General features: G+C 40.2%; 1 protein-coding gene across 1 annotated transcript; it reads right to left on the minus strand.

Annotated features, from left to right (window-relative positions):
* Window positions 1-397: 397 nt before the first annotated feature.
* Window positions 398-22,891, minus strand: LOC139469832 (interferon-induced GTP-binding protein Mx-like). The gene is made up of 14 exons (XM_071252136.1): window positions 22,724-22,891; window positions 18,285-18,503; window positions 17,128-17,280; window positions 16,486-16,640; window positions 15,943-16,081; window positions 15,600-15,798; window positions 14,746-14,821; window positions 12,574-12,696; window positions 11,624-11,774; window positions 6,590-6,834; window positions 5,766-5,883; window positions 4,191-4,265; window positions 3,865-3,932; window positions 398-2,326 (listed from the first exon to the last, which is right to left on the minus strand). The coding sequence occupies exons 1-14, from the start codon at window positions 22,785-22,787 to the stop codon at window positions 2,105-2,107; spliced, it is 2,007 nt and encodes a 668-aa protein (XP_071108237.1). The 5' UTR covers window positions 22,788-22,891; the 3' UTR covers window positions 398-2,104.
* Between the last annotated feature and the right edge of the window lie 476 nt (window positions 22,892-23,367).

Below are 23,367 nucleotides of genomic sequence, written 5' to 3' on the forward strand. Positions count from 1 at the left end.
TGCACACAGGTGTGTATTATGAATGAACATACACACAACATATGGCTTCTGGTACGTGCATGCAACGGATCAAAGGAGGCGTTGTAACTATTCATGTTTGATCGTTGATCAGGGTTACATTTAAGGCCTTAAAAAAGCTTCCTAAACGTTTCATAACGTTTTGGAGGACATTTCCACATTTGACGCGCCAGTGACAAAAATAATGTCCAATGCAGTCCCAATTTTGATTTGTAGCACACGTTCCCGTGTTAAGCTGAACAACTGACTTGCGTTGTCTGTGTTTCGGACGAGTACCACCGATGCGGCTTGGTACGCTCACATTTTTACGAATACCTCCTATCATCACTATTTTTGTATAATGATATAGTCGGAATTGTAGACTCAAAGAGATTTTTCATAATTATTAATTTATTATATTATTAATCAATCTTTTCAATCTGCATGTAATTTTGTCTGTTACATCAGATTGGTTGGGTTGGTTTGTTGTTTAACGCCGCACTCAGCAATATTCCAGCTATATGACGGTGGTCTGTAAAATAATCGAGTCTGGACCAGACAATCCGGTGATTGACATCAAGAGCATCGATCCAAGCAATTGGGATCGATGACATGTATCAACCAAGTCAGCGAGCTTGACCAATCGATCCCGTTAGTTGTCTTTCACGACAAGCATAGTCGCCTTTTACGCACGTCTGGGTTGCTGAAGACCTTTACATCAGAACGATATATATTTTAACATTTACCTTTTTCATCGTTCACGTGGCTGATGAATATACCAAATAACGTAATAGTGCCCTGAAAACGATACATCAAATTCTATGGACCAACTTTTTGTGTGGGTTAGATCTATCGATACATTTACTTTAAATCACAAGTTTTACCTTTAATTAATAAATACTGCCATAACTTTAAAACACAACTACTTTCATTTCAATATTAAACTGCTGATCCTGAACGGCGTTTCTAGTTATACCTTGCTGGTCAGGGTAAGTCATCATAACAGTGCCCGAATGTGTTGTCTGATCGTGCATCCTAAAACGTTAACGTTGGGCATACACAACGACAGATATGGGCTGATTCTCTCACCCTTTTCGCAGTATTGCTACCATATGACGACGCGGAACACACAAACTTTCCTTCGCATTGTGTAATACTTAGTACTATTACAAATAAATTCTCTAATAATCCCGATATGTCAGATGCATTGCACATAATCGTTGAAAATGGGATCAACATGATCTTGTCAAGGTTAAAATACCCTAGCTTCCTTCAGTATGCCACAGCCAAATACACAAATGGCAGTCGTGATAATGCATCAATTCAACTCTTACAACGCAGAAACAAATTTACTATCAGTTACAATACATGTACAATTATATCAAACAAACAAAAATGGTATTGGTCATGGTTACATGGGCAAGCATTAGGCGACATGAAATGTGTATTACGTCTTTGTCTGTTGCAGAAGGCATACAATGCAAGTTTTGGCCGTGCGTGTGCTAACCCATGCACTGAGACACATTGCCTCAGTGTAACATGAATACCCCACTCATCCACAGTATATTGGCTTTGAGCCGACCAGTCCTTGTTTCAGCCCCTTAATGTCGCGCGCCAGGCAGGGCAACAACAAATATCATCCTATAACGTCATTTGGTATTGACGCGACCTGGTATCGAACACCCGACCATCCGCTCTCTGGGCAGACGCTCTATCCACTGGACGGTTTTATGGGACCCACCATATTAATATTCAGCCTCGTCACGATATGGCTGAAATATTGCCGATGTGACGTAAAGCATTACCTCACTCACTCACTAATATTCAGGGGGTGGCCCTGTTTTTGTTTTGGTTAAAGCCAGGATATGTTTTCGGTAATGTTTTAAATGAAGCACTTCCTTCCTCTAGTAGGAGCTGCCGAGTAACTTAGAAATTTTTCAAAACACAGCTATATCAGGATAGGGACTAACTTTCTGGTTTCAACTTCTGAAGAAAATATATATGTTTCCATATTTACCAAGACAAATAATAAAGAAATTACAAAAAATTACAATGATGACTGTTGACAGAAACAAAGCGACACAGCAACGATTGACATTTAGAAATGCTAGATTTTGTCAAGTTCTTCCTCTGCCAGCTGGAGTCTCTCGTGACGAGACTTGCATTCTCTCCTCGTGTAGGCCATGTCTGGATCTTCCTGGATGTGAACCATGGTTCTTTCGTCAGAAGCAATGTCCATCAGCAGGACACGCATCTCCTCCACCTGTTCCCGGAACACGTGCTGTTGTATGATCATGGGGATGACATCACAGAGACGCCGTGCAGCAATCTGAAACAAATGTACACGAGGATTGGTACACTCAAAACAGCAATACTGACACTTTGAGAACACTTTGAGAAATGCAATGCAAATACTCCAAGTAGCCACATTACAAATACAAAGAACACCTTTGACCTTTCGTTTTGGTTGCATCTTCAGAGAGGATGTCCACGTTGTACGGCTTAAGGTTTCATAAAGCCAATACAACCGACGTATTATGAACACGCCAATAAACTGTTACTTATTTTTTCTCATCAACTTATACATTAACAATATGAGATTCCCAATATTCAGGTCCCAAACCAAAAATCCTTTAGAATGTGGAATCAATTGTGAATATGTGTAAAAATGAATGTTTTAATCCATTGACATATGTAAATATCCAAGAAATTGAGGCCGCACATGGAATCTGACTCCTGCCTGACCTATTTGACTTATTTTACCATTGAATGCGAACTGCCCTATCCTAGGGAAAGTATATGCCAAATTAAATCAATGATAAATACACAAACTTAGTTTGACATCCGCTAAACGAGTTCCCAGCGACTTTTGAAAGAGTGAGTGAGTGAGTTTGGTTTTACGCCGCTTTTAGCAATATTCCAGCAATATCACGGCGGGGAACACCAGAAATGGGCTTCACACATTGTACCCATGTCGGGAATCGAACCCGGGTCCTCGGCGTGACGAGCGAACGCTTTAACCACTAGGCTACCCGACCGCCCCCTTTTGAAAGAAATCCATTGACGAATAATCTCTAATATGTGTAGGTGTGAGTGGAGTGAGTATGGTTTTACGCCGCTTTTAGCAATATTCCAGCAATATCACGGCGGGGGACACCAGAAATGGGCATCACACATTGTACCCATGTCGGGAATCGAACTCGGGTCTTCGGCGTGACGAGCGAACGCTTTAACCACTAGGATACCCGACCGCCCCCTAATATGTGTAAGTTGTGTAGAAGGCATTAAAAAAAAATCCAAAAATCATGTGCAGGTAATTTGACACTGTGGGGAAGGGGCGCGAATATAATATATGATATAGATGTGTTTTAGAAAAAATATCTAAGTTGCTCGGGAGCTACTACCAGAGGAAAGAAGTACGTGTTTTTTAACATTACCGAAAACATATCCTGGCTTTAACAAAAAAAACAGGCCCATCCCCCTGAATATTAATATGGTGGGTCCCATAAAACTGTCCAGTGGATAGCGTCTGCCCAGAGAGCGGATGGTCGGGGGTTCGATCCCAGGTCGCGTCAATACCAAATGACGTTAAAAGATATTTGTTGTTACCCTGCCTGGCGCTCGACATTAAGGGCCTTAAACAAGGACTGGTCGGCTCGGAGCCAGTATTCTGTGTCTGAGTGTAGTATTCGTGTTAAACTGCGGCGATGTATCTCAGTGGGCACACACACACACACACACACACACACACACACACACACACACACGCAGTGTTAACTCCAAAATGAGTGACCTCGGCCTTGAGTATGAGCTTATCGCATGTCTTAGAAAGAGGCTTTCTTCAACGAACAACACATAGCAATGTACCTGGCAATAAGATCTTAGACTCAACAATGCCTTGCCGACACCGTTCACATCTTCTTCCGTTTTGTCTACTGAAATATTGAAACGTTCTCATGAAAATGCAGCTTATCAAACGTAAAATCGTAATCGTATCGTATACGCACATACAGTATCAGCTGGAGGAGCTTTAACGAGTACATTATTTCTATATACACCATACAGGTGAATCTGTTACGATTAAACACGTTACAACAAAACTAAGATTAGATCACAGTCGCAAGGGTCAAAGCCGATAATACTGTCTGGTGTGTTAAATGCTGTATATGACTACGCTATTAATACAACAGTACCTAGACTTATCCCTGCCTTTCCTCTCCTCTTTTCCTCCTCTTGTTCTTCCTTTCGTTTCTTTTCCTCTTCTGTTCCTAGAACGGAAAATAAAAGTTAGCGTAAGGACTGCATTAAATGTTGATAAAGATGCGTGTATAGTTACAGATTGAGCATTTTTGGTTTGTCAGAAATTTATTTCCAAGGATCTTGTCCAATTTGGTCCGAATTGTGATAAACTTAAAAGATTACTTATACTGCCAAGAATCATTACGACTCATTCACTCCTGGAGATATAAACATACATACATGATGATGATGATGATGATGATGATGATGAAAATGGTTACCAAGTTAAAAGAGCCAACTTCCTCAGACATATCACACAATGTAGAACATGCAAAGTCAATCATTTTCACCACACAGTACTCATCTACAAGCACATTAAGAATTAAAAATCTTAAGTTTGACACAGGACTTTACGAAAGTACCTACGAACTGTTATTTTAATATCAAATATATCGATAGTCGTCAGTGATTACTGACACAGCGCCCGTGTTTGTGGGTGTCAGCGAAGTGGTAAACGTCTGAGACCTGCATCACTTCGGGCTTTCCTCCCACATTTAGCTTTAAAATGACACGCCGTGATATAACTGGAATAACGTTAAAAGAGGCGTTAAACCCAACTCACTCACTGACTGGCACAGCACCTTTAGAAATTACCGAGAGAATCTCTCCAACTTAAGCGTCGGTTGATATAAGATATATCAACACTATTCAATTATTTAACTTTCACGTATGATCCACAAACAGTCACACGAACACTATTCTAACCTTGAAAATCAAGTTTGTTTCATCTGTCAATTTTAAGGAGCACAACAACCCCAGAAAACAATCTGTGAGCATTTAACAAATCATCTCATGTCTCTTTGATGACTCACGTTGCATCGTGGTTGCGGAATAACCAGTGGCAAACCAGGTGAATATAGACATAAAGCTGACGTTGGTTGGTTGGTTGGTTGTTTAACGCCGCACTCAGCAATATTCCATCTATATGACGGCCGTCTGTAAATAATCGAGTCTGGACCAGATAATCCAGCGATTGATATCATGAGCATCAATCCACGCAATTGGGATCGATGCGTGCATCAACCAAGTCAGCGAGCCTGACCACCCGATCCCGTTTGTCGCCTTTTACGAAAAGCATAGTCGCCTTTTACGGCAAGCATGGGTTGCTGAAGACCTATTCCAACCCGGACCTTCACGGCTAAAGCATCCGCTCAGGCTCCAGTGTTATAACATGCATCGCCAAACTAATTCAATGATGAGCTATCCAGTTTGTAGAAATATCTAAACATGATGGTTCCTTTGTTTGTTTCTTTGTTGTTTTACACCATTCTGTAAATTACCGAGCCTGGACCAGACAATACAGTGATTGACATCATGAACATCAATCAAGGCATTTGGACAACGATGACATGCATCAACCAAGTCAGCGAGGCTGACCACTCGATCACGTTAGTCGCCTCTAACGACAAGCATGGGTTGCTGAAGACAAATTCTACCTTGGATCTTCACGGGTTCATTGCAACACTTACGTAACTCGCTGCCATACGTATCATCCTGGGAGTACACTAGATTCTCCATCTTGAAATACCTCTGTATTTCCTCTTTGCAGTCATCATGAGTGTCTTTCTTTGTCTTCATGATAACCTCCTGAAATATGTCGAAAAAAGAAATATTTCAAGAATAACAACATGGCATGCATGTTACATGTAAGATGTCTACAGCTGGAGAAAACATCACATGTCCGACATAATGAGGAGCTGGATAACAAATATTAACCATACCATCGGGGACACAAATCCTATACGATTTCTCTCTTATGATGATGGAAATGGGTTTGTCGCTTGTATTTATACTCAAACAAGCAGCTTGAAAAAAATCTTTTGAAGCCCAAATGTATATGTATTTATGATTTTACACGCCCTTTAACATTGGTGACGTACATTGTACACAATTGTTGACGTTATTACAGATATCGTTGGAATTTCGTTTCTTAAAATCTGCATGACCCTTGTCACCCTATTAGTGTTGACATCAGGTAGCATCATTCTGCATAGACCGCCACTTTGAGAGGCAATGGTGTCATAAACAGTCAAATTATGTCATGTGTCAAAGTGCAAGGAACAATCAGTCAAGTCGAAATATTTCAAGATGCAGAAAAGAAACTCCACACACACTGAATGAAGACATTCACGTGATATGATAAAGATGCTATCACAGTTTGCCATACATCGTTCAGTCAATATTAATAAAAATAATTTGTGCTGACGAAATGCAATATGACGTCTTAGCTGATTGTGTGAAAGAATACGGTTAACTATAATAGAAAAAGAATCAATATATATGTGTTAAACACCTTTGCTCTCTGTGCAAAATCAGGGAATTTCTCGAAACACTTTTCTGCTAGAATCTTTAGGATGTCTATTGTATTGCGATGTACGTCGTCGAAACAGCGAAGTGCAGGTGCTTCCAGTTTCGAGATGTATTCCCGGGCATAACTTTCCACAAGTTCAAATTTGCCTAGAAAATTACAGAACTCTCGACCTCGAGAACATTCCATCCTCTCTTGTAGCTCGTTCTTCAACATCCTATTCTTCATATCTGGAAAATACGTACAATTATATGTCATTCCCTGTATCTTGTCTCGGGTTATTACATAATTGGGGCCCGGTTGATCTAATTCAACCACGTTTAAAATTCAATGAACCTTAGAACCAATTTTCGTAATTGTCATCGGAATTTAACTAACTGTTTTAACGATTACATCCAGGATCCGATTGGTCAAACCAGATTAAACCATTGTACAAATTAAGAACCTAGGCACCTAAAATATTTAATAATATTTCAAAAGATATTAAAGAACACTGTGTTTAGTACCTACATGGTGCACATGGAAGCATTTCGAACCCATACCACATGATCATGAATTCATGTATATTAATCATTTCGGAGAAATTCATCAAGCGTATAAACTGACGTCCAAACGAAACTTTACCAACTGAAATATAAATTTCAGACAAAGTGTATATGTTTTCGATGAAGTCCATCTAAAACACATATTAAGCTAAATACAACAATAGTGTATGCAGAAAATAATAATTGTCTGTTACATGTTTGCGAGATAACACGCGAAAAAGTGAAAAACACTTGCACCACGGACAACTGCAAATGCACGTGCGGGTAAGGGTATTAAACGATTGCAACGGCAAGTCAGACATCCACAGTGATAAAAAACTCGAAAGAAATACCACGGGTGACCACGCCCCATGATGACCGGTACTTGCGTACCTTGCACCTCCGAAATCGCTTTCTGACAGTGACTTCATCGGCGACAAATGCCTTAGGTCACAGGGTTAGTCGACAGACAGCTAGTGGCCAGGAGACTCAGGGCTCATGGAATCAGGACTTTTAGACCATACAGAGGACATCTATTGACAGCGCAACATCGTTGTCTGCGATTGGCCCAGACTGTACGACGTTGGTAACGGCGTGACTGGCAGAGGGTTGTCTTCACTGACGAAAGTCGATTCTGTAGGTTTAAGGCTGATGGAAGACAACGTGTTTACCGCCGAAGTGGTGAACGAACGGCGGTGTGTTGCGTGCAGGAGGTCGTACCATATGGTGAAGGGAGCGTCATGGTGTGGGGAGGGATCTGTGGGCAGGAGAGGAAACCGCTGCTCATCGTTGACGGAAACTTGACAGCTCAGCGTTACATGGATAACATTCTTCGTCCAGTTGTCCTACCATTTCCTTTTCTGTGCTTGGAAGAGTTATTGCGTGTATTGAGGCATTTGGTGGTCACACACGCTACTAATGACTTGTTATTGAACGTGAGCGATTGTTTATGTACTCTGCCTATTGTCCATGATTCTGAAAGCTCGAGTGTTTTACCACACCCAACTTTGGGGGGTTCTGACGTCATTCTCGGTAGCGGTATGATTGTCATTTTCAGTGTTGATTATGTTGATATATTGATCTTCTCAATACACTTTACTTCATGCACGTACGTTTTTGGTTTTTTTTAGCAAGAGTGATTTCAAACTCAGTCAGTTCATATTTATCTGTCATCGGAAAAAATATATTTGACCTGTGTTGATTTACTGTAAGTTTGTCACAGTTTCAAATAAAGAAGCCATGGTTTAAACATCTTCACAGGATTTACAGAAACTATGGTTGATAACGAAAGACTAAACTAAATTATCCCCTCCATTCTTTAACAGCTTCTACACCTTCCAATGTCGTGAAATGGTACTGGTACATTTCTGTAGACAGAATGTTTCATCAGCTAGCAATGCTACATGTAATACTTTCAAAAACTTCAAAATCCTACAACAAAATGGGGAACAAAATTAAACAGTTCAGACATAGACGTATGATGCATTGTTTTTTTACAAAGTGAGTGAGTGAGTCAGCGACCTTTAGTCGCCTTTAAATACAAGCATATGTTCCCGGGGACCTTCTTACACCTGGATTCCAAACAATGTCATATGATAGCTGATGCAATTACAAAGTATCATAAAAAACATTGAATGGAATATGCGTCACACTCCGTAAATCAAACAAAACCATTTGAACACATGTCCTTGCCTTAGAATGCAAATTCTGAAAAAAATCGTGAATAGCAAGACCCGTGAAGATCCGGGGTAGAAAAGGTGACTATGCTTGTCGGAAAAGGCGACTAGCAGGATCGGGTGGTCAGACTCGCTGACTTGGTTGATGCATGTCATCGATCCCAACTGCGTGGATCGATGCTCATGATATCAATCACTGGATTGTCTGGTCCAGACTCGATTATTTACAGACCGCCGTCATATAGCCTGGAATATTGCTGATTGCGGCGTTAAACAACAAACCAACCAACCAATCAGTAAATTGTTAGTCTGTTCTCTAAATATATCTTCACGTTTATGAAGCACACGACAAACCAAACCAAACCTAAATAGCAAAGAGCACCGGTTCAACACTAGCCTGATCGGCATACATAGTTACACAAAGAAATATGGTACACTCAATAAGATGTGATCCGGAAACGAGTCCTAACTCCAACTTGTTGTCCTAGAAGCGCAAAAATATAATGAATATTCCTAAATAGCAAAGTGCATTATGATCAGTTAAGAACCTGATGTGTAAAATAAAATTCATGACGACATATTTAAGGGGTTATGAATTAAGAACCGGAAACGACCCAATCCCTCATCTGTTGCCCTGGAAAAGCAAACAAAATAGAATTTCTAAACTCCTTGAACAGCAAATGGAGCCAGTTGAATACATGCCTGTTGTGTACATAATATTTAAACAGTTTATGTGCTATCCCCCCAAAACGTCATTTGGTTTGAACGGGGCATACGAAATGCGTTTCTATACACATGCACAAAAGTTAAGCGCCACCCACCATATTTGTGAGCTGTTACTTTTGGCACTTAATGATGACTATTATAACGAGATGTACGATTGTTATAAGCCGTATATGTAAAGCTCATGTGATGCAAAAGTTGTCCCAAAGCAAGTTTATCTTGTGTTCCAAAAGAATATGATCAGAAAGGAATTTTACCGAAGACCAGAAATTGAAGGATTAGAAAACACTGAAAAGACTTTTTTGTCATGTAACTGTCATGATATCAGCAGACCATATTAGGTGCCACATAAGAGAAACGTCAGTAACGTGTGTATGATCCATGGACATTGACCACAGCTTCAACCCTACGCCTCATACTCATTACAAGTCGTTTAATGCTTCTCTGAGGCAAACAGATCCATTCTTTATGAAGTGCGGCTTCAAGTCCAGCGAGATGATTTTGAACTGGGGGATCACGATGTCTGATTTTCCGGCCAAGAATGTCCCAGAGATGCTCAATCAGATTAAGATCCGTACTACAGGCCGGTCAAGGACGAGTGGCAATAGCTTCTTGACGCAAATAAGCCAAAACTGCCCGAGATCTGTATGGTCCAGCATTGTCGTCCATGTAAACAGGTGTCTGAAGAGGATGGTTGTCAAAATGAGGGACTACCAATGGACGAAGAACGGCATCTTGGTATTGTTGGCCATTCAGGATTCCACGAATTGTCACCAGCGGAAGTTTGCAGCCGAAGGAAACACAACCCCACATCATGACCGACCCCCCGTCACATGCTAAGGTCTTCTGGATGTTCCTTGGTGCCAAACGAGTGTTACGTTGCCTCCAAACACGTATTCGACCATCAACAGATCGTAGCAGCATTCGACACTCGTGAGACCAATGGATCCTTCTCCATTTGGCCAAGTTCCATCGACTACGGGCACGACACCATATCAGACGATTCCGCATGTGCCCCTCAGTCAGTTGAGGACGTTTTACTGATCTTCTGGCGTCATAACAAGCCGCTCTGAGGCGTCGCCTTACGGTCACCGTCGAGAGTCTCTGATGGGTAATCCACTGCAGTCTTAAATCTGTTGAAGTGGCAAATGGATTTCGTCTGACTATCTTGAAAAGACGTCTATCCTCCTGTTAGAGGTCTTTCTTGGCCTACCAAACCTATGCCTGTCATTGACTTCATTGGTTTGACCATGTCGGACAATCAACCGAGTTATAACACTGTGATGACGACCCTTTTGTCTTGCAATGGCCCTGCATGACATGCCAGCATTTTTCATGCCTATCACTTGCCATCTTTCAGCGTTTGTTAACTCTCTCCTCGCCATGGCTGATTTTCAACCTCCATTGGAAGGGGAATCTCACACAGGAGCAAAATGCAACCACGTGTCTGAAACTTGAATTTCACTATTTATAGGGTAGGGAACTGCAGCAACACGCAAAGCACGCTTTCCTTGTGGTATCTGGGCAAATTTGGGTTCATGAAACTATGGAAGCCTTATTCAGTCAAACATCATCATCATATTTCGTATTTCTGATTCCCACACGTGAAATCATGAGACTATGAATATGGTGGCGCTTAACTTTTGTGCATAGTGTATATATTATTATTGGGTTGATGTTTCTTACAGTTTACCTTCCTTTCTCCTGATTCTATAATTCACCACGCTCACTGTGCAAAAGTGCACATTTCTGTCACGTTTTGTACTGTACCAAGTACTGTCTAAAACATATTTATTGTTTACAGAAAAGTATCTTTAATTATCCCTTCGAAGGTGACACTTTGTATAAGGCACATCCAAATATATCAAACAATCTCACCATCTTCACTCACGTACAATATTTCATTATTCTCGTTAGTGCGGTCAGAAACAACAAACATTTTCAAGTCGTTTGTGTGAACAGTTGGAAAACACGTTCGCTTTCGCGACGGAATGCATAGTATGAAGCAATATTGTGCAAAGTCAGAGAAACCTTTAGTGTCGCTAAAATGTAAAATGTCTTTTGAACGTTTTAAAATAGTTTTGCATTATACATACCTGGTTGTTTCAGGGCAGCGGTTTTAGACAACTCTACGAAAGACCGGCGGGCACTGCTGTAGAGGCTGTTAATCTTTGGTGGAAACTTCGGGTCATCCCAACGTTGTCCAGTGGTCAAGGCGGTTGTAATCTTGATAAACTCGGTGACCATCTGTCAAAAACATCTCATCTCTAAAGGAATTTTTCTTCTTGCACGCTTCCTTTAATCGATTTACATATTGGGGAGCGGAAATCTTTAAACTTTTAAGGATATGAGGTGAGGTGATCTGAAATTGGGTTTAACGTCGCGTCCAAGATTATTGCACTTATATAGCGTTTGTGTTTGTGTGTGTGGCTGCTTGTACTAGACCAGACTGTTGCCGATTTATAGTGCTAGCCCACTGAGATACCATGCCGCAGTTGAACATGAATACCCTACTCAGACACAGGATACTGACTCCGAGCCCAACAGTCCTTGCTTTAACCCCTTAAATGCCGAGCGCCAGACAGGGTAACAGCAAGTACCATCTTTTAATGTCTTTTGGTATGACGCGGCCGGGGATCGAACCCCGGACCTTCCGCTGTCCAGGTGGACGCTCTACCATTAGACCACGGAGGTGGTCTTTAAGGATATGAAAACATATATGCAATACTTCAGGGAAATTAACCAACTAAACTGGCTGGCTTGTAAACGGTAACAGTTTCTACAGCACTGTCCTTTAAAAGTTAAATCATAGAGCACAACGTTATTTTTGTAACAGTTTACTGCATCGTTAATCATGGATTAATTTATAGTTGGTTATCTGTTGAGTAATTTTACGCAGTAGATAGCGGACTGACTCCCGCGCGAAATGACGTTAGGGTCGAATTTTATGATAGCCCACACGGGGTGAAGCCAGTTTCTAATAATATGTCTGTGATATGGCAGGAATATTTCTAAAAGGGGACTTAAACCCCACTCCCTCTGTTACCTGGAGAGCCATTTGCCGCTTCTCTGAGGCTGTTTCTGGCGGATCCTCGCCAAGTTCATGTAACTTCCGCTCCGTCTCAAGAAGTTTGTTGCGCACATCCTCCTTCAGATCCGGTAACAGTTTCTACAACATTGTACGCGAATAAATAAGTCTTGTGAACATTGATCAATCGGAAGGGGTGCTAATTGGGATTGTTCACTAGCCAATATATTAGCAAATACCGCCGTGGGCGATTATTAGAGCGGGGCGCTTATTACGTCGAATACGGTAAGTTCATTTCATTGACACATAATAAATGTTCCGTGGGTTATCAGTTGGCTATTTCAAGCGACAGCCTTCTGTGTGACCTTGATGCTTGTCATGTATGAGTAATGTCTTAATATAATTAACTACCCAGAACAATAAAAAAAATATTGTTTTGACATGAAGATACCCGAGATCTCCAAGCACCACGACATTCCAAACGTGGATGGCACATTCACATAAAACCCAAATGCATTCTTATTACAGATTATAACACTTTATTAGTACAAAGATGGGTTTTTTTATCGAAACATTGGGGCAAAAGAAAATAAAGAAGCTTCGCAACATTTTCTTATGTTCATTACGTTCACAAGAGGTTGAAACCCTGGTGCCAGTGGTTCAAAAGATCAAGATTTTTAAACTTTTTGTGAAATTATATTTTTGAAAGTACAATGCAATTACAATGACTTTAATGAGAAAAAATGTTGTTAGTTAAAAGAAGAAATGTCAACTTCTTCAGTCAAGTAGTTTCAGAGGAGAAGATATTTATGAGCATGGTAAATGTTCAAAGGTCTGTTAACCTGAAGCTCAGTGTCAGTGTAATATGAGTCTGTCACAAGAAAGAGACCCTCTTTGAAGTGCTGTTTCATAATTAGAAGCTGGTCCCTATCCCTTGCCATTGCCTCGACGGCCGATGCAATACCCTTTTTTGGCGTGGGCTAGCCAAAGTTTGTTTGTTTGTTTGTGTGTTGTTTAACGCCGCACTCAGCAATATTCCAGCTATATGACGGCGGTCTGTATCATAATCGAATCTGGACCAGACAATCCAGTGATTTACATCACGAGCATCGATCCACGCAATTGGGATCGATGACATGTATCAACCAAGTAAGCGAGCCTGACCACCCGTTCCCGTTAGTCGCCTTTTACGACAAGCATAGTCGCCCTTTACGGCAAGCATGGCTAGACAAGGGTAACTGACAAACATGTGCAATTGACAAACCTGAGGGGTCTGACGCCCGTGGGCAGTTTGGGTCTGCTTTAAACAAGTGCAAAAGTGAGCGTGGCTCACTAATACCCCAGACCCACCTAGTGTGTCAGTAGTTACAAATTAAATAGCTAGGATAGGGTTAGACTTAGGGTTTGAAAAAGTGAGCGTGGCTCACTAATACCCCAGACCCACCTAGTGTGTCAGTAGTTACAAATTTAATAGCTAGGATAGGGTTAGACTTAGGGTTTGAAAAATTCATTAAAAAAATGGAAAATTAATAAAAACAATTCTTTTCTTTTGACTGCACCCCTCCATATGACACAGATTATATGTACTAAGTTTGAGATGAATCCCCTGAATAATTTAAGAGAAATCGCGCGGACAAAGTATTCAGACGGGCGTTAGGGTTTGAAAAATTCATTAAAATATGGAAAATTAATAAAAACATTTTTTCACTTTTGACTGCACCCCTTCATATGACACAGATTATATGTACAAAGTTTGAGATGAATCCCCTATATAGTTTAAGAGAATTCGGGCGGACAAAGTTTTCGGACGGACGGACGGAATCTTGGTATAACTATATACCCGGGGGTATAATTAGTTCGAGAGTTTCTACTATATCAAAAGGTGTATATCACACTGGCGAAGCTCTGCCTGGACCATCCTATTCAGAGCCTATCCCGATTTCGTTCTCAAGTTAAGTTGGCTTTTAATGGCATTCATAAGCGAAAACCTACTTCACGCATGCAACGTTTCAGGTACGATTCAGACAAAAACTGTAGCTGGACCAAAAATCAATAACTGCCAAAAAACTATTATAAGTTATTCCGAATACCGCATACTTGCTGCAGATCAAACTGACAGCTCGGAAATGCAACGACAAACGTCTTGTCAGTGCGTGCACAAAGCAAGTCAAACTATTTTGTTATACACACCTTGATGTGCTTTTTCAGCTCACGTGACAGTCTCGTTGATAAGTTGGGGATTCCCCATTGAGATGGTCGCAAGGAGCTGGAACATAGGAAACATACATGTAACTCATAAAATAACATGACTGTTTAAATAGGTATAATGCTACCCTGGCTTATTTTTATATGGCACTTTTCATATTTATCCCCATCTTACAAGTAAACGGCAGTCGATGGTTGAGCGCAATCACACCCAGTGTGATCTAGATAATAACATACTGGTCTTTACTGTAAAAAATGATAATGTACAAAGTCTAGATGTGTCACTTGCCTTTCAATGTGATGATTGCACTGCCTACAAAGTGTGACCCGTGAAGATCCGGGGTAGAATAGGCCTTCAGCAACCCATACTTGCCGTAACAGGCGACTATGCTTGTCGTCCAGATGGACACAATTTTATGGATAACAGCTTCTTTAATACTGGCAAAATCGACGTTTCGGTATAGATCCTTATACCGTTGTCAAGCAAAACACACATTCAGTCTTGTTTGACAACGGTATAAGGATCTATACAGAAACGTTGCTTTTTACAGTATTAAAGAAGTTGTCATCCATAAAATTGTGTCTTCCTTGTCATCCGTCAACAAGTAATGCCTAGCAAACAATTTATACTTGCGTAAAAAGCGACAAGGGGGATCGGGTGGTCAGGCTCGCTGACTTGGTTGATGCATGACTTGTCATCGATCCCAATTGCGTGGATCGATGCTCATGATGTCAATCACTGGATTATCTGGTCCAGACTCGATTATTTACAGACCGCCGTCATATAGCTGGAATATTGCTGAGTGCGGCGTAAACAACGAACAAACAAACAAACACACCTAAAATGTCTGTGACTTTTGAAGAAATCTTCTTCTACTTCTAGCGCCTGTTTCAAGGTTTGGCCGTCCGATATAGCCTGCTGGCCTCGACACTTGACAATGATGTAGCCCTTGGACAGCGTGAACTCCATGTTGTTGAGAATCCTCACCACGCCCGTCTCGGCTCCCTTGTCCAGCAAGTCCGGCTTTGTTAGAACTCCTGTGCAGATTCATTTTAATATTAAAATCCCATTGATAACATAATTATGTACATGGAAGTATCAACAGAAACTTAGAGATCAATATCATTTAAATACATTTTCTGATTGCCTTTTTAAACATTTAACGAAAGTGATCAACCTACCCAGAGTTCTGCCACCTTCGTCATCAAACTCCTTTGCCATTTTAAGTGCCTCACATGTTGCTATATCCACATTACACTGTAGAACAGCAAGGATGATAGTCTCCTGGCGTCCAATGTATTTACGGATCATACTTTTAATCTGAAAAAATGATTACTGATGTGTTAGTACTGCATATGGTAATAAATATGTAACAAAAACTATTTAATCTTCAAAAATTGTTTTATATCGCTGAGAGGATGTAGATCATAGTTTAAAACACACCGGGTGTATTAAGTATTGGGCAACTATGCTATGAACATTTTCGATTCTGATTGGATTATCAGTGGTTTAAAATGACAATAATAACCTATAACGAAACATATGATATGGCGCCTGCATCACTGGATTACGTGATTGCCCATCCGATACCTTTCGATGTTTAAAATAACAATTTAAAAAAAAACAATTATCAATTTTATTTTCACAACAGTTTGGAATAAATTTGGTAAAATATAGTATTACGGCAATTTGAAAGACATGTTATGATAGTGATGACGTCTTACCTTCGCTTCAATATCAAACGGCTGACCCTCGACGGCGTTCCGTGCAATACCTGGCAGGTCTATGACGGTGAGGTCAGGGACATCTGATGACGTCACTTCCAGAGTAATGAGTTCATCACTGATACCCTTCGCACTATCTGTCATGTCCTTCTGAGCTGCATGGGACATACCAATAGCACGTGTCAAGACAGCAGTCTAAACTCCAAGTAAAGTCCTATTTAAACCGAACTCAGACCTTGCGGAACTTAAATCTTTCAGTTGGTAGGTCGACCCGTGAAGATCCGGGTTAGAATAGGTCTTCAGCAACCCATGCTTGCCGTAAAAGGCAACTTTGCTTGTCGTCAGAGGCGACTCACGGGAGTAGGTGGTCAGGCTTGCTGACTTGGTTGATGCATGTCATTGTATCCCAATTGCGTAGATCGATGTTCATGATGTCAATCACTGGATTGTCTGCTCCAGGCTCGATGATTTACAGACCGCCGTCATATAGCTGGAATATTGCTCAGTGCGGTGTTGAAAAACAAACAAACAGTTGGTAGGTCAGAAGTATATTGATTTGGTTTTAAGTGAAAATGAATATATTCATTCTTAGTTCATGTTATAACGAACATTTGAAAATCAATATATTTAATTGTTTCAAACCTTTCCGCACGAGCTCTCCGACGCTCTCTCTGTTCAGAATGATTTCCTCATGGTCCATGTCATGCATGTCCTTGTACATTATCTTTCCCTCCCACCTGTCCTCATCCTCTGAATGCTTCATCCGCATCTCCAACGGGCACCTTGTTACTATACCTATAAACATTTTGAATATTATCACATGTGGTTGATTACCTCGATTTTGTGTCTGTTCTATAGGACTAAAGTTACTGGATCAATATTTGTCAAAGGCAAAGTCGCGCAATCATTCCAGGTCATTTACACACAATATTGTGTGATCAACGTTCCTTATGTTGAAGACCGTCTCCGTGGTCTAGTGGTAGAGCATCCGACCGGAGAGCGGAAGGTCCGGGGTTCTATCCCCGGTCGCGTCATACCAAAAGACGTTAAAAGATGGTACTTGTTGTTACCCTGTCTGGCGCTCGGCATTAAGGGGCTAAAACAAGGACTGGTCGGCTCAGAGTCAGTATACTGTGTATGAGTGGGGTATTCATGTTAAACTGCGGCATGGTATCTCAGAGAGCTAGCACTGTAAATCGACATCAGTCCGGTTTAGTACAAGCAGCCACACACATACATACACGTGCATGCACGTCGCTATAGAAGTGCAATAATCTTGGAGACGACGTTAAACCCCATTTCCCCTCACCTCATTATGTTGAACGAATTGGTTGAAGGTTATTCTTGGAATTGGCTAGATTCAGGCATGACCAAGGGAATTGGACTTTTGAAACTGCTCAATATGATTTTTATGACTATTGACTTGTGTTTAAATATATCTGGAAGATGGCTAATAGACAGAATACCCACAAATAACTCTGTTCTCTGTACATTTGTCCAAGTTATCAACAAACCAGTCTCAGCCTCAGGTAATACCCATGTACATCTACCTTCCGTACATCATATTTAGCCTTCGTAGTCTAATTGTGTTGTTTTGCCTAACACCTGCCCCTGAAACACAAGGGCGGTCGGGTAGCCTAGTGGTTTTTAAAAAGCGTTCGCTCGTCAAGCCGAAGACCCGGGTCTCGACATGGGTACAATGTGTGAAGCCCTTTTCTGTTGTCCCCCGCCGTGATATTGCTGTAATATTGCTAAACGCGGCGTAAAACCATACTCACTCACTCTGAAACACAACTTACCCGTTCCCCTTGGCAGTTGAACGCCAGAGATTGCTTCAAGAACAGAGCTCTTGCCGGCACTCTGGTCTCCGATGACGGCGACGGCAGGGAGGTTGATGTCACGGTCCAGACCATACCCTCGGAGTTTGTCCACCAGGTCTATCAGAGGGCGCACCTCAGCGTCGAAGGACGAGGCTAAGGCTTTAGTTCTCTCCTCTGGCGATACTATAGTCTTTAGCTCTGTGAAAAGGATGACAATTCATTAGTGAGTAATTGTGGTTAACGCCACATTAAACAATATTTTAAAGTATCATGTTTAATGGCATTGCTTCCGGATTTAAAAAAAACGTTTTCTGCAAAAATTGACTTTGAAAGAAATATAAACAAACTTGTAGCTACATTATTAACAAAGTACAATAGCTTCGGGTTTAAGCACACCATTGCCGCCTTAAAACGGCGACTATGTTTGGCGTGGCGTAAGAGGCAACTAACGGGATCGGGTGATCAGGTTTGCTGACTTGGTTGATGCATGTCATCGATCCCCATTGCGTGGACCGGACGCCGTCATATAGCTTGAATTTTGCCGAGTGTGGCGTTCAACAACAAACAAACAAACAATCATTCGGACTTGAATAGAACCGAAATGTCCTCGCGTGGGAGCCATGTTTTATAATGCGATATCATGTGAGCTTTGCTTCATACGGACCTCCCCAATACCCTGTTTTTATTACCATTGGGAGCCACCCCTAAAGATAGTACATGATAGATGTCGTCATATACCAATCTATTTGCCAAGATTGCTGACGACATATCGTACGGATCTCGAGATCTGTTCCGGAAACGATAACTACTCCCATTGTTCAGTTCAAATCAAAGTTGTTGTCATGGAAGCTCGTAAAGCAGCATTTTTTAAATCAAAAACTCTGAAAAGACACCAGTTCATCACTGAGCAATCTATTTGCCAAGTTTGCTGAAGTACGTTTTTCAAGACATGTTACGGAAATAAGCACTACCGCCATTTTAAGTCAAAGTCAAAGTTTTTGCAATTGAAACGCGAAAAATTCATATTTTTTTAAATCCCAAACTATAAAAGGCTTTTCAAGATCTGCTTTAGAAACGGCAACTTGCACGAACGCACGGACGGACGGATGGTGTCCATTTAAATAATAACCCCTGAAAAATGCTTTCCGGGTGATAATGATATACGATGACTTATGGCTGAAAAGGGCACACATGATAAGATCGATTTAACTGCTATGAGGCATAATAAAACATCGGAATTCAGGTTTTTTAGGTGGCATGAGACACAAAAAGTTTCCGCTTCATATTCCTTAAGCTTCCAGACAAAATGTCACAACTCTTAAACGTTACGACGGATGGACAACGGACAACTTAACAACGTACGCACACTGGAACTTTCAGTTCAGGTGAGCTAAAATTAGAAGTCTTCAGAAAGTGTTCGGAGGTTAGAAAATTGAAATAAAAATTAGACACATATTGTACTGAATGATTATAACATTTTCACTGACAAACAATTTGAATGGATTTGAAATCCTGCTGAATAATAAGGAAATATTTTCAAATGAATTAGAAAAAAAATCACACGAGAAATATCTTAAGGTGAAGTATGTTGTCATGTATGGTCTAAGGGAGGTAACTAGGAGTAGATTAGTTTGATCAGTGGAGGGTTTATATAATACAAGTAGAGATTGCTGCGGAGCATCAATTGTTCCCCGCCATAAATGTCGTATGCAGAGAAAGGAAGTGTAAGCTATGGGAGGAGAGGATTAGTGTAAAGTACAAAAGTCTTTGGAAAGCAACAATTTATTTAAATGGTAAGTACAAGGAAAATCAAAACAACTGTTGACAAATATACATACATGTATCTATGTACACACAACTGGAAAGTTCAAACGTTATATACAGTCATTCATTAGGAAAGCCATAGGTGCTTTCCATAGATTAAAACATCAGTTTTTCAAGATAATATCCTGGTAAAGTTAGCAATAATAAAACCCTTATAGAACCAATAATGTAATACAATTATGAATTTTGGGGTCTTGATTGCGAAATGTAAAAACATATTGATACACTTCTTCCAGAAAGATTTCAGTTTTATAAATTATTTCTAGCAGTAGGCAAGAAAACACATAACTGGGCCTATCATGCAGAACTTGGTATATAACCACAATTAGTACCAATAATAAAGACAAATTTATCACAAGTCCTATATAGATAACACAACAAATGATGTGGCAGAAAAATATCAATATTTCTGGTCAAAATGTTAGCTGGGAGAACAAACTTTTGAACTAGTGAACACAAATAAATGACTGTAAATAAACTCAAGTCCAAATGTCAAAATATGTTCAAGTATTCATTAAGGGATTCCCAAATATCCAACAGCAAGTTAAGAACATACAGGTTGGCCAAGTCATCGGTAAATAATGAGAATTATCTTACATGTTATAAAAGCCAAGCTCATAGGTCTAATTTCTCAAAACATCGTTTTAGTAATCACCAACTAAAAATTAAAACTGATAGATACACAAAAACACTGTGAAACATGTGATGTCTTAGAAGATGAGCAACACTGTGCACTTGTATAGAAATACAACCAAGAAAGAGAATTACTTCAACAAATAATCCTCAACAATGATAATTTGGCACACTCTACTGAAAGGAACAATTCTTACTAATTTTTACCAACAGTTATCCAGGAAAAATTTCGAAGGCTATTGGTGCTCATGGTGCTCTTAGGTATGTTAAGATGTGAGAGAAAGTATTGTTTGTGCTGCACATTTCATTGGTCAAATGGCTTTTGTTGAATTTTAATTGGTTATTATATGGTTAATGTTGTATCTTGGTGTAATCCAAAATGGCATTATTTGAATATTTTCTTTAATTATTGAGTTTATTCAACTTTTTTGGAGAAACTTCAGATAGAATTTTCAATCTAGTCTCTTTGAATAATTGAACAAGTGTATTCCTTCTAGTTTAAACACTGAACATGAGTAACAGTCATTTTGAGAATGAGATTGTATTTGGATAATCATCATCTTTTCAAATGTTTGTAGTTGAAATTTAGCATCTCACAGTCCCAGTATATGAGAAATATTGAGAATGACCAGTCAAGTTGATTAATTCCAGTTTTATACAGCTTGAATTAAAGATTGACAATAAATTTCTTCATGTTTGTTTTCAATCATCATGATCATTGAGTGAAAATACTTGTGTGCAACTGGAAAATTCTTGTAAAGGAAAATGACAACAACTTTACTGGAGGGAAGTTTTTATTCAAAGTCACTGTCAATGTATTTCCCAACTATCGCTATTTATCGCAATATGTTCTTGCAATATCAATAGTTATCGCAATATTTTCTTGCAATATCAATAGTTATCGCAATAGTCATTTTCAGGTCAATAGTCAGCCCCAAGAACTAATTTCAAAGTTGTAATAGCAAACCCGTTGTTTTATATGTTTTGTTTATTGAACAAAGCCATCGTATAGAAGCCTGGTATTTAATTGTGTTGAACAATATCTAAAGTTGCAAAAGCAGTGTCAAGGGAGAAAATTTGCGTGCGCTTCACATGCTTGATCTGAATTCCTCACTGCAACCTGTTTCGCGGGCTGCGACCGGCAGCCACACACACAAGTGCATGCACGTCGCTATATAAGTGCAATAATCTTGGACGCGACGTTAAACCCCATTTCACCTCACCTCTCGCAGGCTGCCTGAATAACATACGATACATAGAAAAGGTATTGCACAATAGAGCTCTTCGGGTAAGGGAGGAAATAATCATTCACTCTCCAAACCCGCGGCAGCTTACAGCTTGAATAAGATACGATGAACCGCATTGCAAAATCAGTGCGTGACGATTCTAAACTACGCCCTTATAACGTAGTCCCTCTCTCTGACTCATCGACAAAGTGGACTGTTAACATAATCTGATAACATCAACATATTGATAATAAATAATTGATATAGACCGTGTATTGTCACATTCGATGCTTGAGTGTTAGAATCATGTGGGCGATTCCTAGAATTATCAAGCCATATTCCAGGAAATGAATGTACGTCACACAACCTTTCACCGTGCAGAAAAAACAGCTGCATATGTAGGTTATCCGAACATAAACATTTAGTAGACAGTGCAGTGCAGTGCAGATTCGACTGCAATCTACACGTGTACGTAGACGGTTCAATGTCACCACCCTGTGGGCGCGGTAATAAAACGATAAAGGGTGTTGACGCTCCTTCAAGTCATGTTACTCACATGTTTAAAAAAATAATCTGCTATATAAACCTTAAAACATATATGGCTTATATGTTCAGTATAGCACTGACATGCGCAAGGGTTATATTATGTAAATTAGGAATTTACTGGATCAACAAAACAAAAACACACAATTGTCTTTGTCTGATTTCAAATGCATCGATTCTACCTATCCTTACCGGTATTATCAGGCGAGGGTGTCGTCGGAAAAGAATAGCGGTTCCTCTTCTTGTTTCCCCCCATCGTATCTGTCTGAGATTCTTGGGGCTGGGTCCTCCTCCGTCTAAACAGCACAATTCACGAAGCTTGCTAGCTTTGAGTTGTCTCTTAGCGATCGCTGTTTTGTACTTGAAATCGTTAGTGGAAAACCCGTCACTTTCTGTTCTTGGAAAACACGCGTCCTAGTTTCGGTTTTCATAAAAGGTGAAATGTATTCAACATGGCTGACCCCATGCGTTGTCATTGTGTATATCATTATTAGTATCTAAATATGATTTCTTGAATTCCCCAACTAACTTTTCGCCAATTAGACATGACATATTAAAGCTTTTTTTTAAGCTTAGGCTTATCGAGAGTTTGTTTGTTTGTTTGTTTGTTTGTTTGTTTGTTACTGTTTAATGCCGCATTCAGCAATATTCCAGCTATAAGGCGGCGGTCTGTATATAATCGAGTCTCGACCAGGCAATCGATTGAGTGATATAATGAGCATCGATCCACGGAATTGGGATTCGGTGACATGCATCTACCAAGTCAGCGAGCCTGACCATCCGATCCCGTTACTCACCTCTCACGACGAGCATTGTCACCTTTTACGGCAAGTATG

The sequence above is a fragment of the Haliotis cracherodii genome, unplaced genomic scaffold, assembly GCF_022045235.1.
Source record: "Haliotis cracherodii isolate W230 unplaced genomic scaffold, xgHalCrac1.p SCAF_2, whole genome shotgun sequence".
Taxonomy (NCBI): Eukaryota; Metazoa; Mollusca; class Gastropoda; order Lepetellida; family Haliotidae; genus Haliotis; species Haliotis cracherodii.